The sequence below is a fragment of the Nipponia nippon genome, unplaced genomic scaffold (genome assembly GCF_047370975.1).
Source record: "Nipponia nippon isolate SJK-2023a ecotype South Korea unplaced genomic scaffold, ASM4737097v1 scaffold_21, whole genome shotgun sequence".
In the NCBI taxonomy this organism is placed as follows: domain Eukaryota; kingdom Metazoa; phylum Chordata; class Aves; order Pelecaniformes; family Threskiornithidae; genus Nipponia; species Nipponia nippon.
The window spans coordinates 965,916-982,915 of NW_028262338.1; the positions used below are offsets into that span (position 1 = coordinate 965,916).

General features: G+C 54.0%; 2 protein-coding genes across 6 annotated transcripts in view; both read right to left on the reverse strand.

The window, feature by feature from the left end:
* DND1 (DND microRNA-mediated repression inhibitor 1) lies at nt 1–4,239 on the reverse strand. 2 transcript variants are annotated; one of them, XM_087759931.1, is made up of 5 exons: nt 4,042–4,239; nt 2,723–2,840; nt 2,141–2,602; nt 994–1,392; nt 1–711 (listed from the first exon to the last, which is right to left on the reverse strand). In XM_087759931.1, exons 1-5 carry the CDS (start codon nt 4,051–4,053, stop codon nt 695–697), a joined length of 1,008 nt encoding a protein of 335 aa, XP_087616057.1. In that variant the 5' UTR covers nt 4,054–4,239; the 3' UTR covers nt 1–694. The 2 variants fall into 2 exon arrangements, with proteins under 2 accessions (XP_087616057.1, XP_087616056.1); XM_087759930.1 differs by lacking the exon at nt 4,042–4,239 and having other exon boundaries at nt 2,723–4,025.
* The window catches only part of HARS1 (histidyl-tRNA synthetase 1), a 15,432-nt gene continuing 2,566 nt past the window's right edge, over nt 4,135–17,000 (reverse strand). For 2 of the 4 annotated variants that reach the window (XM_087759928.1, XM_087759926.1), the window contains exons 3-13: nt 15,739–15,858; nt 15,452–15,547; nt 14,754–14,879; nt 12,546–12,653; nt 10,921–11,019; nt 9,095–9,188; nt 8,813–8,940; nt 8,471–8,713; nt 7,075–7,191; nt 6,144–6,290; nt 4,612–5,122 (exon numbers count right to left, since the gene is read on the reverse strand). In XM_087759928.1, the coding sequence (XP_087616054.1) occupies nt 5,063–5,122; nt 6,144–6,290; nt 7,075–7,191; nt 8,471–8,713; nt 8,813–8,940; nt 9,095–9,188; nt 10,921–11,019; nt 12,546–12,653; nt 14,754–14,879; nt 15,452–15,547; nt 15,739–15,858 (1,338 nt within the window). In that variant the 3' untranslated portion in view covers nt 4,612–5,062. Of the gene's footprint in view, nt 4,271–4,611; nt 5,123–6,143; nt 6,291–7,074; nt 7,192–8,470; nt 8,714–8,812; nt 8,941–9,094; nt 9,189–10,920; nt 11,020–12,545; nt 12,654–14,753; nt 14,880–15,451; nt 15,548–15,738; nt 15,859–17,000 lie in introns of those variants that run through there. The other 2 variants (XM_087759927.1, XM_087759929.1) reach the window with 2 other exon arrangements.

The following is a 17,000-nucleotide window of genomic DNA, read 5'->3' on the forward strand; positions in this document are numbered from 1 at the left end:
GATGACATGACACAGCCGGTGCTTTCCAGGCTACTTTAATACCAAGTGAACAGCACGCGACTGGACCTTCTGGTCCCAAGGAATCATTCATAGACAGCCGGTAACCCCACGGCTGCTTCCCTGCAGCGCAAACAGCCCTGCACCTCCCAGAGCTCACAGACACTCCTCTTGTTAAAAAGCAGCTCCCCCAGCCCATGGAACGTCCCCTGTTCACCAGGACAGTCCTCATGTGTGGCCTTGTCCTCACCTGAGGCTGTTCCTCAGGAACCAGGCATGCCAGTTGAGGAGAGACAGTCCCCCAGTGATCCCAGGCAGCCCCCAATGTCCCTTCCACCTCCCCAGCCAACACTGGCAGTCTCTCCAAGCAGCTGCTGCTTCTCCCAGGACCCGCACCAGGCCCCTCCACTGCAGCAGAGCAACACAAACCAACTTAAAAGAAGCCAAACTTGGCAGGTAAACCTACATCCCCAAAAAACAGAACTGTCCCCAGGGGCCAGCCGGGGACAGGGCAGCTGTCACAGACCATGCCAGCAGCCCCCTCCTCCAGAGCCAGCTCTCAAAACAAACCCAAACAAACTCAAAGCAAAGCTGGAACAGGACCAGGTCCCCAGCGGGGCTGACATGCTGCTCCTGCGGCTGGCGGCACCGAGGCTGGTGGCTCAGCTTCAACTCATGGTTTGAGCAGAACAGCTGCCTACGTCAGCTGGCATCCTGCAGCGGAGAGAAAAGCATCAGGCTCTGTGCGGGGCTGCAGGGAGCAGCACCCCAGAACTCCCTCCCCTTGCATCCTCTGCTTCCAATCAGGAATCCCACTATCCCACTCAGAGCTCAGAGCCACCAGGGTCACATCTGGTCGGGGGGTGGCAGCGTTTCAGCCCTGCCTGCGAGGCTGGCTGCCCCCACGCACTAGAAGCACCACAGCTCCACACTCCCAGATGCTCCATGACTTTAGGAAAGGCAGCAGGTTAGCATCGATGCTGTGCGAAGACTCACCTAGCATCCGGAGAACCTGCAGCGCCACTGCAATCTTCGCCGCCTCATGCCCGCTCCTGCCTGGCCCTCCCTGCCGGACCCACGTGAACCCACTGAAGGGCACGGGGCACCCTGGGATCACCACCCGGCACCAGAACCGCAGCCACCCGTTGGGGTTTGCCTGGACGCACTTGGTGAGGAACTGGGGGGTCCCCAGGTACTGCCTCCGGCACAGAGTATTCAGGCGGTCCAGCGTGTTGCGCAGCACCGGAGACAGGGGTGCCTGCTTGGGGACCCCCAGGCACTTGGCCCCTTGCACCTGGCTGGATGATGGCTTCTCCTCACATGACTGCAGTTTCTGCTTCAGATCGGGGTTCAACCAGTCCACCCTCATCTCCGCCCCACCGAGCCTCACGCTCCCTAGGAGAGACCGGCAGCAGTTGGCAGGAGATGCTCACAGACCAGCCCTCCAGTATCACCCCATCCCACCCCGTCCCATCCCCCAGCATCTGGCGCAGTGACCCCCACGGGCGGTTTGGCACTGTCCCACAGTGTACAAACTGCACAGGATCCTCTCCCCTGCCTCCATGACCCCTCGCAGCTGCAGGGCAGTTGGTTTTCCATCTCCTTTTGCTACCAAGGTGTGCTCGGGGCTGCTAAACTCAGGGGATTTTAGGGGCAGCATGCCTTTAGGGACAGGTACAAAGACATCAAAGCCAAATGCTTCTCAGCTGAGGCAGAAACAGGTACAAATCAGGACTTTGGAGGTTCCAGTTGGATGTCTGGGAAACGTGTCCCATCAGAGGGCAGTGCAATCATGGGACGGGGTACTGAGGAGTAGGGCATCTCCATCAGGAGGGTTTAATAACTTGGTCAAAGCTCTCTGGATGCCTTCCACTGGTACTGGTGATGCTCCTGCTCTGAGCAGGCAGTTGCCTGAAGAGCTCCAGCAGGCCCTTTACCCTGCCGCCACTTGGTCTGCACCAGGACTGCTGGGGATCAGCCCCACTGAGGACAGCTGGCCTCCCATGGGACACAGGGAGAGAACAAGGGATGTCTCAAGGCTGAATCACCTCGCAGCTGAGTGGAGGTGGGATCAGTCCCTCCTTAGAGACACCAGGAAGACCAGCCCAAGCAACATCCCACAGCACCCCAGCCTCCCACTTACCTTCCATCAGGGTTTTCTTGGCCATGGCAGCAGCCTGGTGTGAGCTGTATTTCAGCACAGCGAGCTGAGCCCGCTTCTGGCAGGGGCTGGTATAGAGAGTGACGCTGAGGACCCCCTCCGTGACCCGCTGCAGCACGGCCTCCAGCTCCCGTCGGCTCACCGAGGTGGCCAGGCCATCCATACTCAGCTCACACTTCTCTGTGCTCTTGCACACCACGATGGCGCAGCCCTCCCGCACCTCGAAGTTGTTGAAGGCAGCAATTGCCTCCTTGGCACCACGCCGGTTGCTGTACTTGGCATAGGCAAAGCCCCGGTTCAGCCCACTGAAGGTCATCATGAGGCGAAACTCGTAGAGCTTCCCCACACTCTGGAAGAGCGGGATCAATGTGTTCTCGTACACGTCCTGCGGCAGCTTCCCGATGAACACCTCTGTGCCAGCCGGTGGGGGGTTGCCCACCCAGCCTGCAGGCACACAGCGACACAGTGCACATGCATGAGACCCACCTCGCCTCCGTGCCTGCCAGGCACCCTAGGTGCCAGGCTCCCAGGGCACCACAGCACTGAGATGCTCTTCTCACATACCTGGGGGGGGGCCACCATATCGCCTCTGCCCGTTGATCTGCACGAGGTCAATGCCGGTTTCTTTTGCCCAGGCAAGCAGGGCCATCTTGTTGGCCTGGTTGATACTGTTGGTCCACATCTGAGAAGGTAGATGATGTTGGCGCTTGTCTGACTGAAGAGTTTCCAACCTCCCAACTGGGGGCATCCCAACCCCATGAAGCAACTGCAAGGCCTAGCACCAGCCAGGATGCGGAGGAGCCTCTCAACACTGCACATCCAGAGGACTATCCTGCCCACTGTCCAATCCTGCTCCACATAACTATGTCCAGCAACTTTGGTAGAGCACAAGGACACCAACAGTTCCCCTCTGAATGCCTGCAAGGGCTTTGAAAGCCAAGACACAGGCAGCAGCTGGCTGGCACTGCAAGAGGGGGCTGGAGCACAGAGCCAAGGTGACCCATCACATCACGAGATCCCAGGCAGGCTGGGACACCAAGACAGCCAACTCTCTTCTACCAGCATCTCCTCAGGCTTCTGAGGACATCAAGGAGGGTCTGAAGACACCATCCATGTGGCAACATCATCAGGTTTTAGCTCATTAAGTACTGTGAAGTCTCATTAGGGCCCCTGAAACAGTACACTGAGTGGGATTAACCCTGGCTCAGGCTAAAATGCAGTTTGGCTGCACTTTCACCATGTGCATCTCCAGGTGCCTCACCAGGTGGTAGCACTTTTCTATCTCCAAGGGGTTTCATCTTTCCTGAAGACCAGAAAACACCTTTGGATGAAGGTGGGGACCCGTACAGGGGAAATCTCTACTGAGAGGGTGCAGAAAGACCAGCCACGCACACCACTAAGCCTCCTGCCATGGCTCTGCAGCTCCCAGGGCTAGGTGCCAGCACAGGGCACCTCCTTACCCCCGGTACGGGGGGTGCGGGGCAGGGAGGTGCAAGGGCTCCTGCGAGAGGCAGGACCCGGCTCTTCCCCAGCGATCAGGTACTAACGGGGCTCATCATCACCCCCACGGTCTGCCCGGGGCACCGGGACCACCAGCCCCAGCTCATCGCGGGGGAGAAGGGGTGGGATGGGGCGGCTCCGGGCTAGGGACGGGACCGGGCTCGGGCCCGGCGCCGCCCGCCGCTGCGCTCCGCGACGGGGCAGCGCACCGAGAGCGGGTCTCGGGGGCTCCGCTCCCCGCCCGACGGCCCCGGCGGCTCCCAGAGAGACCCCCCCGCCCCGCCCCGGGAAGGGACCCACGGGGGCAAGCCGTGCCCGCACTGGCGCTCCCCCCTGTCCCCGGCAGCGCCGTGTCCGCCAGGCCGCCCCCCGACTGCGCCCACCTCCGCCTCCATCGCCGCCGCCGCTCCGCCTCGCCGCCCAGGCCGGGATCTCGAAGGTTCCAGCGCCACCGCTCCGCCCACGGCGCCGGGGCTGCTCCGCCCCGGGCGGGGCGGGGGGGGGCCGCCGGTAGCGCCCGCCCCGCCGCCGGGGAGCAGCGACCTCCCCAGCGCTCCGCTGCCGCGGCCGTTCCACGCCAGGAAGCCGTGGGACGCGGATTTACAAAACTACCTGGTTTGGGGTACGAAGCTGGGTTAATCCGTGGGTCAGCAGCGAGGGGAGCTGGGGACGGAGGGCACCCCAAGGCACCCGCAGGAGGCCGGGGGACCCGGTTCACCCGTGACCAGGGCACAGGGAGCCCACGTGGGAGCTCGGGGAGCGCCAGCCTGGCTGGTGGGGGCTTTGCTCTGCACATGGCACAGGGGTTAGCAGCAGCGGTCGGATCCGGAGGCAAGGAGGGAGCATCGCGGTTGAAGAAACATCCACAGTGACATTTAAAAACCAGCTCCGCTCAGCGAGGCAGGTAAGCAAATCCCTGCCCCAAGTGGAAAGTAGGGACAGGAGTCACGGAGTGGGAGAGACAGATTTATTATGTTTCTGGAGAGCAGCGCCTTTACATCTTGCTTGGGGTAAGGTCACCTCCCTGCAGCCAGAGCAGAGAGACGCAGAGGGATGTTTATTCAAAGCGACTAGAACAAGAAGCTGCAGCCAAGACCCCGAGGTCTGCTGACAGCACAGGGCTCCACGTGTCACCGCACCGATGGCGGACGGGAGGCCAGCGTTTGCAAGAGCCACTTGCAAAACATCTTTCCAGTGACACACTGGAGGGCCAGGGTATGTCGTAGGAGTTGGTGCAGCCTCTCTGCTCCCGCCGGGAAAGGGAGGGCCACGAGACAAGAATAAATACAGCTTTCAAAGGCTCCCCAACCCTGCACCCATGGCTACGTGGCCTGGCGAAGGCATTTACAGGAGGAAATCTGTCAGCTAGAATCCAACAAATGAGTAGACGTGTCCAGAAGGGGTTTAAGGCTGGCTCGTTCGCATTCTGATCTCCTCAACCAGGTTCTCCCTGCGAACGTTGACCTACACAGGGGGACCACAAAGTTGCTTCAATACAACATAAGCAGCTTGACATATCGTGACCTTTTCTGGTCCCAGAGAGATGGCCCCCACCACATTCGTGGCCCTGTGTCTTGGGAGATCGCACCATGGTGCTGTCACCAGCCCCTCTACGGGGATTGAGTGGGCCGCAGCACATGTGGAGCTGAACCTACGAGAGCAAGCACCTGCCGGCAACCCTGCCGAGCCCTCTTCTGCCCAACGATTGTGAAAGCAATGCTCTTCCCACTTTTTCCTACTGGTTCTAAAGCCAAGACCAGTGCATAGATCAGCACTGGTCCCACTCATTCCAAGAGGGCACTTCCAGGACCTTCCATGATGGTCCCATGCCCTGGACAGAAAGCGCCAGCAGCCATACAGCCCGCTGAATCGCCCCTCCTTGTTCCAGGCTCCTGAACTGAGCAACAGCTGGAGCTATTCCAGAGATGGAGACAACAGTGCTCCATGGCTCCAGGAGACTGCATGTGGTGAGGAACTGGAACATGAGGTGTTACAGAAGTCCCTGGGGAGACCGCTGCTTGACAAGATCTAATGAGGAAGCCAATGTACAAAATCCTGAGAATCTGTTATAGGGGGCTCTGTGGCAAACTGACACCAGGGCACATGCTCCACAGCAAGTGAAGAGGGGCTGAGGAAACTCACCTCACCCAGTCTCCAAAAGTGCACCCCTGAGGCCATAGGCCTCACCTCGAGTCTGCCAGCCCTGGCTTATGGCCGTCTGCCTACTGCGCCTCGCTGCACCTTCTGTGTAAGCAGCTTTGCTAAGCCTTGGAGGCTTTTCACATCAGGCGGAAGTCCCTTACTCCTCCAATCGCCCCTTTGGGCTCTACACTCAAAATGTGGGCTGGCAAAGCCACCTTGTACATGGGTACTACCTGAGGGCACCGCTGCAGAGCAGGGTACAGATGGGTGTGAAGGGCTGACCCAAGCTGGGATGAAGGGTTACGTAGCCACCCCCCTCATGCCAAGCTACCACAGGCCTCACCTCCTCCCTGGTTGCCACAACCCGCAGCTTGACGACTCCATCCTTGAGCTCCTGCTCACCCACAATGGCAACAAGAGGGATGCCCGTGTCTTCACAGTACTGCAGCTGATTCAGCAGCTTGGGGTTCTTCTTGTACAGCACTTCTGCCTGGAAGAGAACCAGAGCGCAACACCATGATCAGCAGTGGCCTGTTTCTCTGCACCCCCTCAACCAGGCATTGCTGAGCCAGTCTGCTAATTGCTGTCTGGTGAGCATGGGGGTGTGTGGTGGGGGAGAAGATAGGCTAATGGAGAAGGCTGGGCATTACAGCTAACGAGTAATGCAACACAGCTCAGAGGTACTCACAAGACACTGCTTATCCTGGGAAAGCACCAGGTCATTAGCTCTAGTCCATGTCAGACCAGGGCTGACACCTGTGGTGTCCCCCCTGCAAGGTCTGGAGCCCAGCAGAGCACCCAGGCATTCTCCTTCACTCAGCCATCAAGGGAGTCTGCCCACAGCAAGGCAGGGAGCAGGGCCCTCCCATACAGCTTGCCTTCAGCCTGCAGAAAACAGCCCAGGCTCCTCCCTGGCCCCACTCTCCCCTCCTTGCAAGGCTCTGCAGTTTTTTTGCTTTTTGTTGGAAGTGGCATGGTATCCCAGCTGCCACGCAGCAGGGGTTGGAGTGTTGCCTGCTTTGGGAATCTGTCCTGAGATAACAGACACAGAGCAGCCCCTGCAGTGTTACAAGGCTAACCAAGTCATGCTGCCTAGCCCTTCCTGGAGAACACCTGATTTGGGACACCAGGAAGAGACAGGCTCCATTCAGGAAGGCAGTCTGCTGCCCACCTTTTCCCTGACTCCTTCCTCCCAAAGCAAAGCCAGATCTAGTCCATTCCTGGCACAGAGAGTGGACCAGGCAGCTCCTGACTTTGCCATCACCTGGTCATACCTTGATTCCAGCATCCCACAGTTCAGAGATGAGCTTCAGCCGCTCTTCAAGGAGCTTTTTTTGGGCAGAGGCCACCAGCACCTGTGTCTCCGTTGTCCTGATCTTTTCCTCAGAGGCCTAGAGAGGGGACAAGACTCAAAAGATGCCATGGACATACAGAGATATCTGAGACCCTATGAGCAGGACAGGTCACCACCCCAGGCCCATCAATTTAGCGGTGAAGAGGATCAGGCTCAGTGGGATGAACAGCACAAACTCAGGAGAGTCAGGGAGGATCCCCATCCTGGAGCAGAATCTCATCTTCTGCAGTTGTTCCATGATGCAGGTGCATGCAGACTGGAGGATGAGCTGAGAATGAGCATTTTCCCTGCCAGCTTGTGCCTAGAGACTGTTCCTCCACATCCAAGGGCCTCCCAGAGATCTGCTCCAAGCAGCTCAGGAGCAGCAAGCCTGGCAGAACCTGGACAAAGGCAGCTGCCTGTTCTACAGCTGAGCTCATAACTATGGACTAGATTAACAGCAGCAAGCTGAGATGCTTCAGTGCTGTCAGGAGCCACCTGCTCCCATGGCAGATGCTGGATACTCAAGGTGGCATTTTCCTGATGCTGCTTTTGCTGAAGGGAGAAACCTTTAAAAGGTCACCTGCAGAGGAACAAACCTGGCCAGGACTAGAGGTGGCAGGGGAAGAATTCAGTTTTGACTTAGAAATCCTAGTTGTATCTGGCTGCCAAGAGAGAACTTCCCACAACAGGCTGCTGGGGGAGGGAAATGCGTGGCAGTGTTTTGGGAGCCTACAAAAACCTACTTAACATCAACTGATTGGGACAGAGGACAACACATTGGTAAAGCAACTCTGAGGAGGGGGGAATAGGAAAAAGCTATCAGGGAAACCCCCAGAGGCACTGCACTCCCTGCCCTGGGACATCCGATCCCTGTCTGGTCTCTGTAGTGCCTTGGGCAGGACAAGTAGACATGTGAGGCTGCTGTCTCCCTGCCAGCCTTGCAGAGCAGTGCCGCCTTGCCAAGGAGGACGTGGGGTCACACAGATGCCTAATGCAGTGGGGAACACTAAGGCACCTGACCTGGGTACCTGGTACTGCTGAAGATTAAAGTGCCCCTTCCAGCTGCTACTGAACAAGCCATGTCTGAGGGCTGCTGTAAGAGGGGTCTTGTCTCCAGAGGGAGCCCCAAAGATCATCTCCCAAGCCAGAGAAAATTGGAGATTATGTCCTGGTTCTGACTCCTGCTGCAGAGCCCAGTAGAGACCTGGCTGGCTTCTCCATCAAAGACTGCTGCAAGGAAGACTCACTTCAGCATCTGCTGGACTGGGGGTATGTGGGGAAGATGTAAATCCTTGCTCTTTCTCCATGCTTAGTTGAGCACGAAAGGCACCTACCTCCACTCTCTGCTCTAGGATGGAGAAGATCCGCTCAATCCCAATGCTGACCCCCACGCAGGGCACCTTCCGTCCCTTGGGGTCAAACATCCCCACCAGCCCGTCGTAGCGACCGCCTCCAGCCACGCTCCCAACGCTGACTGACTCCTCCACGTGGTCGTTCTCCTGCTGCAGCAGGACAGCCTCAAAGATCACCCCCGTGTAATAGTCCAGACCCCGCGCCAGGCTCAGATCGAAAGAGATCTGTAGGATGCAAGAGAAGCCCTGTCACTGGGCGCGCTCGGGGGCCCAGGCTGCCCGGCCACGACGGCAGCACCTCCTCCTGCCTCTGCACCTCCTCACCTTCCCTGTGATGCCAAACAGGGTCAGGTACTCAAACAGCAGCTTCATGTCCCCCAGCCCCTCCTTGGCCAGCTTGTTCTGGGACAACTTTGGGTCCTGGAGAAGCCGCTCTATCAGGTCCAGGCCACCTGTGGGAACGAGCTGTGCCTCAGGGCTGCCAGTGCAGCAGCACCCGCAACGATGGGCCCAGCCAGCCACGTACGTGCCTTGCCCCCCTCTGTCGCTGGCCCTCCCTGCCTGGCCTGGAAGAACAAGGCCAAAGGCTCGACCCACAGTGCTCACCGTGGAGCTGGACATACTCCCCGATGTGGTCTGCAGCCTCGGGAGAGAGCCCCTTCTCTCCGACCATCTCGCTCCTCACTTCTTCCCACGGCATCTGCGAGGGGAGAGAAGCACATCAGCTACTGCTGTGGTCTCTCCTAGGGAAGGTCTCTGGTGGTCCTGCCCAATACAGATGAACAGACATATCTGCCCTCAACAGATCTTTACACAGCAGAACCCCATCAGTGTCAGTGTGGCTAAGAGGTGCAGGAGAGAAGCAGCAGATCAAATACTCTCAGAGCGTGGTCATATGGTCATAACTCCATTTCTTGTACCTCTGCACAGTCTGTTTGTATCCCAACCCTGCAGTCAGCAAAGCTGCGCAGACTTGAAGCCCCAGGACAAATACTTTGTTTTTGATTTCTGGCCAGAATCGAACATCAGTACTGTAAAAGCACCGAGTTTGAGAGATGTCTTGCTGCTGTGGTTTCCCTCATTAGGTACTTTAGGTTTATTAGCCATAAACATCAGTCAAGAAAGTGTTGCTGGTCATGCCTACCACGTGGAAAGGTATGAGGAGATGGCTGGGTGATACAAAAACCCAATGTAAGCAGTTTTCCTACTGACCAAGGGGTCAAAGAAAACCAGAGTCTTGATCACATCCAGCTGCACGGAGATAAACCACAGTGTTTCAGTACGAAAACAAGGAAATTATCCCATTCTAAAAAAGCCTAATCCTCCCTTCCTATTGCTTTTCCACACACACACAGCCCCAAGACCTACACTTTGGTCATGCCTTTGCAATAGATCTCACTGCTAATAGGACTTTAAGTGAGCCTTCCTCTAGTTGACTTCATTCAAGCATCAGATGAGGCCTCCAAAGGCAAATGCAGTTCATGCTTGAACAAAGCAACATGGAGGCATGGGATAAGATACAAGGCCGCTTTGTTTAGCAGGGTTTCACAGGAAGGTCAGGAGCACTCCTTTAAGCAGTCAGCCCACAGTGTCCCCCACATGACCATGAAAACAAACACACACACAGACAAAAAAAATTCGCCTTCAAATTCTACTTCAGATCCCAAGCCAAGAAAACTGAGTTTTTTTAGACGGCACTTCATTTTAATGTTTCTCTTCCTTAGCTACTAGTGAAGGACTGTATACACATTTATAGACTGATCTCCAGCATCTTTATATCTGACTAGGGCCTACCATCAAGACAATCAGCTGCACATAAAAAGTTGTACCTACACTGGCACCTTTCCCTCCTCCCAAAGGGCCACATAAGGGCCTGAGTCCCTTAGAGACCTTCACAACAGCCAGTACTCTTGAGGCAGCTTGCTGAGCACAAACCTGTGGGTACCTCCTGCCTTGTGTCTTAAAGGAGCAGGTGAGATCCCTTCCAATCTGGGCTGTTCTATGATTACAGGACAGAACTGTGATTCCTCACACCACCCAACTGAACCAAAGGCATTTGAAAAGGCTTTTCAATGCCCTGGCCCAGTCTGGGGGCAGGTTTTCATGATCCTGGTTCATAAGCAGCAGCACCTTAAGAAGGCTAAGGCCTAGGATGTTGAATCTCCCATGTGAAGAGCATTTTTCCCTCCCTCCTTTCCATTTGTCAAGACCTCATGGGATACTGGGGAAGAAAGCATAGGATCCAGTTTTCTTATGTGACTGCTGCGCCCTGCATGGCTCCCCTCCAGAGAAAGGGGGCAACAAGAACGACTCAATGTTTATCAGCATTTTCCAGCCAGTTCTCATGGACCATGGTAAGAGCGGCCCAGAGGGACAGAGACTCACTGACACTCCCAGCAGCGGCAGTTGCAGCCCAGGGCTCCAGCCTGTACCTTATCCAGTTTGTCAACGCTGGAGCAGATCGTTCGGAACTTGCTGTCTGGGACACCACAAACTGCAAACATCCCATCAAGGATGCGTCGATCGTTGACCTGGGGGAGAGGGAGCAAGTCATTAACTATGAAGTCAAACAGATGCTTCAGCTGTGTCCAGTTTCTCTCCTCTCTAGTTTGAAGCATGGAAGAGAAACTAGCAGATGGCTGCCGAGATTTTTTGCTGTTTGCAATTTCTGTCTCTTTCCCATTCCTGGGGAGCTAAGCTGCCTCTCTGCCCAGAGCAGGCCAACTAGCACAACTGACTCCTACCAAGCTTGGGTGGAGCTATCACATTGTCCTTCTAGAGCCACAGACACCTCCACTCAACAAAGAAAAACCAACGGGGCCTATGAGTCCTCTCATGTGGATACATAAAAACAGCTCAGGAACAGACCATGGACTGAGGAAATTAATTCAGTGCGTTACCCTGCTTTCTCAGTGTAAGAACAAAGGGACATCTGATTATGTTAAAACCTTGCTAAGGAATTTTCTTTTTGATAGTATAGTGAATTCCATAGTTTAATTATGCTCTGTAATAGTAGGTAATTGAGGCCAAAGGCTCAGCTGGATTCAAATTTCCATGGGTAGTGAGAACATCTACAATTAAATTAGACAGAAACAAAGACTGCTTGGGAGTTTGTAATCCTCCAGCATCAACATGAACCAGACAGTGGCTCATGGAAGACAAGAATAACCGCAGGCAGGTTATTCTGCTGTTCCCCATTGCAGGGGTGCCTCCTCATCCTCAAAGGCATCCGCTTTCACCACTGTCCAAACACACAGTAGCTGGACAGGCAGTTCCTGTGCACAGATCTTCAGCTCATCCCAGACAGGTTCAAGGGCAGTTAACTGCCCCCCTACCCAGTGAGGGCTGCACATAGGAGTGCAACACCCAGCTCGCACTGCTCACCTCCCCTGCAGAGCCCAGCAATGACCCAGCTCCAAGTCCCTCTCAGAGATCCCACCGCCCTCCTGCACATCAGGCACTCCTACCCATCGCTCTCCTACTGCTGTACACCCTTCCCCATCCTGCCTGACCTGCACACCCAGCACCATTTGCTGCCACACTGAGATAACGGAGGTTGTTTTGAAACAAATAGCAAGCTCAGCCTACAGTAGGGCATGACTCTTCTTCTGGAAGAGGCTTCAGCCCCAGAAAGGACTTGGTGGGAAGGCAGGAGTCTGCAGACAACACAGCACACACACTGAGCAGATGTCCCTAAGGGGGCATCAGGAGCTGGGACGAGGGCAGGGATCCTGGGCCAGAGCCTGTGTTTTACTGCAGGCAGTGAATATGACAGTCACCTGGTAAGCTGGTTGCTGGACGTTTTGCAGGGGACTGTGGTTAGTGCTAGAGAGAACTCTGCTAACTGCAGGCTCAGGAAACGTCCTTTCATTCCCAGCAAGTCTGAGCTGAGGTCCAGCCTTCTAGCATATACACTATGAGGAGGCAGAGAGGCAGGATGAACTTCTGGATCAGGCCTTAGTGGGTGTTAGAGTGGGAGCAGGTGCTGCTGCGTAAAACCACAGGAACAATGACCACTGCTTCCCACCGTGGCACAGAGAAACCCGCCAGGTCTCACCTTAATGAGAAAGTCCCCAAGCTGCAGGTCACTCAGGATCTCGTGCACTATCTTCAGGCACTCTGCATCAGGAATCATCGGGTCGAACTGGCCGGCAATGTCAAAATCCTGGGGCACAGGAAAAGGCAGTGAGCAATTCAGCACCACTGGCGTGGCTGCAGCAATACAGCTTCAACTCTGCTGTTAACAGCAGTTTATTTACAAAAAGCAACAGAAACGGGATGTAAGGCAGCACTAGCCCTCGCCAATAGGATCCAGAAGGGATAGGATGTGGGTTATGACCCTCTTTCACCAAAGGCAGCAGTGCTCTCGTGTCCACTGCATTGCAAAGAGTTTGTATACTGTGTCATGGCCAGTGCAGACAGTTTGCGAGAAGCTGTTCTGCTTCTCGAGGTGTGTGACCTGCTCCCTGCCTCTGACACAGCAGTTTACTGCATGATACACTTTGAAACAGAGATCCTTGAAAAACAACAAAAAGGAGACAGCAGAGCACTCATCAGCAGTAAATAAATAGAACAAAGGAACCAGGAAGGGGAGAAGAAAACTACTTATTATTTAGCATGACCTAAATGCCAGATGTTTCGCCTTGATTCTTAAGATGTTCTTCTATTAAAACACATGCCAGTCAAGTTAATGATCAGGGAAGAAGACAAGACAAGCGATCCCAACTGAGGCAAAACCAAAGTTTCAACTGCCAAGACAGAAAAAGAAATCAGAAAGCCTGAGTGGTCTCCACCAGAGATTACCAGATGAACTAGCATGTAGAACTAAAGCCCAACAGCAAGATGTTTTAATAGGCTGGTACCCTGTGATTGGAAAATAGCAAAGACAACATCAATGTTCAGGGAGAAATTAAACACAGAAGTAACAAGAGACCTCTTATTTGACTGCCATTTATGAATCCCCAAATACAAGTCTTCAATGGGATTTTGAGTACAAGAATAATTTTAATTAAGTGGGTGAGTTTCAACATGGCTTCACCAAGCTTCCAAAATAAATTGGGGCCACAGAGGAGGAAAGAGATGAGATCACATCAGTTAATCCCCGATCAGCTGACTGCAAGAAAGGCTGATGCAATCCCCGTGGAAGTTAGGCAAGGTCTGGCACAGTCAGGAAAGTGCTGCTACCACTGTACATGGCACAGGTGAAATCTCACTGAAAAAACCCAACCAAGGGCTGGTGAATTATATTTAAGAAAAGATGCAGAAAAAGCTACTAGGCTGAGCAAAGAAGCAAATCGTCTCCAGGGAGAGAAGGTAACAGAGCTTGATTTACATGGCCTAAGGAGGGGACGATTTCTCTAAACATTTCCCAAATGTTTATCTGGGAAAAAGCAAGAATCCATATCAAGGCATGACAGCTACAGTTTAAAGAGTTGCACTGGCACAAGGAGAAGAAAACTATCAGACACAAGTTTAGCCTGGATATTAGAAGACTTATTTCTAGCTATCCTAGGAGTGAGATCTTGGAACAGTCTTTCAGATGAGCAGGCAAAGACCCCAAGTTGTCTGGAAATGGGAATTAAACCAAGCTGGAGCTGGAAGGTATCCACGTGGGTTGTATGATGAAACAGGAATATTCTCAAACAGGAATTTGTTTGCAATACGAGGCCCTGGGGACTGTGTTAGTACAGTGGAACAAAGCCATTCCTCAGGGCTACCACACTTGTCTGAGAAAGCCACAAAGGAAATTGCTTTCTTACCTATTCTGTAATTTGGCCTCTGGGTTTTTCCCTTCCTTTGAAATAAAGACTGACTAAGCAGAGGACAGAAGTAGCATATGCTACAGCCAAGTCACTCACTCGCCTGGTTCACGTGTCCTGCTAACACACCCAGGAGTTCAACTATTGCCAGATTTGGGATCAGAAGGAAATTCTTCCCCTCCACCAGGCTGGCAAGCACTGTGGAATGGAGCAAGGAGTTGCCCTCCTCCACAGTGAGGAGCAGGCTAGATACCTGGGGCACCTGGAGGCTGTATTACAAAGTTCCCTGATACACCAGCACCCTGTGTCACAGCCATCATCCTCACTCTCAAGCTGTTTTTCACACCCATAAGGGCACGCCAAGGAGGTTAGTGGATCCTCCTGAGCTTTCCACAGCCACAGGGAAGGCCACTGCAGGGTAACACAGCCTTTGGTCCTATGTCCCCACAAGGGCTGCCCAGCCTACAGCCTCACTCAGCAGCGTCCCTGTCAGTGGCCAAACTCACACACTGGTAGAACTCCCTGTAGCGGCCCCTGGTCATCGCTGGGTTGTCCCGCCTGTACACCTTAGCGATGTGGTAGCGCTTAATGTTGGTGATCTTGTTCATCGCCAAATAGCGAGCGAAGGGCACCTGAGATGGTAGGGTTAAGGATGGGAACAGGGAGGGATCACCCCAGCCAGTTATCAGTCACAGGCAGTGCTGGGTCCTTGCTATCTCCCCACCACCCAGCACAGCGTGGTGCACACCCGTGGGGCAAAGCAGCTGCTACGAAACAGCTGGACTTGCCACAGCTCCCCAAGGTCTCCACACCTGTCCAAGACACAGCCTACACATGCTGCCATTAATGTCCCTACAGGCATCCTCCAGCACCGCCATAGGTTGGATCTCAGTCTCACGCGGGCTGTGTACCACAGCAGCCTAGGCTGGGTATGCTGCTGTAAGAGAAACCCCACTCAATACAGATCTTCCTTACCTCCACATACAAGCGTTATTTCACTGAACAGAAGCAATGTACAGTAAATAACTGAGCAAGGGTTCTGCACCCACTGAACCACACTGCTCGCTCACGCTCTCCCTGTCGGTACGGGGTCAGAGCCAAGAGACTATCCTCCCTCCTCCTCCCGTGCCCTCTGGACAGCACTCCCCCAAAAGGAGGGCAGCAAAGGTGACAAGACCCCTCAGCACTGGCTGTAGCAGGATACTGTTAGGTCGTAGCGCAGGGACAGCAGCTCTCCTCCTTGATCTTTCAGATCATAGATGAGCTTTGAGTCTTCACCATATTTCCCTGTCAGCGTCTCCTACAACAAAAGGACACACGAACAAACAGCATCCTCAGTGACAGGGGATCAGCCCTAGAGCACACAGAAAATAAGGAGAGAAAGGGAGGACACCTAGGAGATGGAAGAAGAAAATTCAGCCCTCAACACATAGTAAGCTTTCAACTGCAGGATCCCCATCAGCTCAGCCAACTTGCTGTGTCCTCACTCACCTTCAGCTCAAACACGGGTGTATCAATGACTTCTGCTCCATGGCGCTTGAAGCAGGTGATGATCGCATTGAAGACTCTCTCACGAATGGCCATTTGCTTGGGGCTGTAGTCCCGTGTACCCTGGGGTGAGATAAGGGAAAGAAGAGCAAAGGACACATTGGGTTAGAGGCATGCAGCGGAGACAGACGTGAGAGGCAATGTGAAGAAGCTGTCATACTGCTAACAAAACCAGAGAGATCAGGTCCAGACACCAGATATCGGGAGAGGTGGTAAAAAGCACCACCAAAAAACACTGGAAAACATCAGGACACAGCTCAGACGCGATCTGCCATGGTCTGCAGAACTAAATCTCAGTGAGGAGTTTCACGATGCAGGGAACAAAGGAGCTAACACAGATCCAACAGTCAGAGTTCAGTGTTTTCAAGCATGACAGCGCAGCTAGGATCTGTCCACAGCTCTGATTCACGTGTATTAGCCAGACCCCTGCACAACAAGGCACCCTAAGAGGTGGAATCAGAGGACAGGCACGCTTTGAAGCTGTGGAACAACCAGCAGCTCTACAATTTCCAAACACACATAGAGGGAAATCATCTTTTCAGAGCTTGATACCTGTGAAGTGCCCATCTACTGTTCACTGGGATGTGCTCCCTTTTAATTTCTTCGCTGTTAAGAGTCACTGAATTATTTCGATGACCACCTTTAGGCTCTCAGGAACACGTGAATCACTATTAAGTAACTAGACCTCCCAGTTTAATTTTCTAGGGACTGGCAGTTAGGCAGGAGGAAGCAGAGAGAGCAGGCCCTTCATAACACCCCACCTGCAGGTCGCACAGTGAAGAGCAGCTTTCAGCAGTACACTGACGTGGCTGAGGCAGGCTGGAAACCCAAGCTGTGTTTCCCTGGCACTCAGAGCTGCAAAATCCTCTCTCCACATCTTTAAACAGTGAAATACCCTTCCGCTTTCCAAGTCTCACACCACAATTACATTTACCAAAGCATACGATAAAGGAAATGGACAAGAGAGACAGTTTTGAGACATTTCCTATGTCAGTAGTATCAATATAACCTGTTTTATCCGTGAGCAACATTCATAACTGTCTCCATGCCACGGCATGGAAGTGCAGTTGGTCTCTGGTCAGCTGCCAGTGATGAAACATTCAGGTTACAAAAAATGTCAGCATAAATTGCATTATGGACACTATTCTCAGGGACCTGGAGACTGAAAAGGTACCCCTGAAGGAAGGGTCCTTCTGCAAGAGGAC

Coding starts and splice junctions, on each gene's coding strand:
- DND1 (XM_087759930.1), bottom strand. CDS start 2,906: ATGCCCCCAGTTGGGAGGTTGGAAACTCTTCAGTCAGACAAGCGCCAA. Junction 2,603..2,722: donor ATATGGTGGCCCCCCCCCAG/GTATGTGAGAAG, acceptor GTGTGCCTGCAG/GCTGGGTGGGCAACCCCCCA. Junction 1,393..2,140: donor CAAGAAAACCCTGATGGAAG/GTAAGTGGGAGG, acceptor GGTCTCTCCTAG/GGAGCGTGAGGCTCGGTGGG.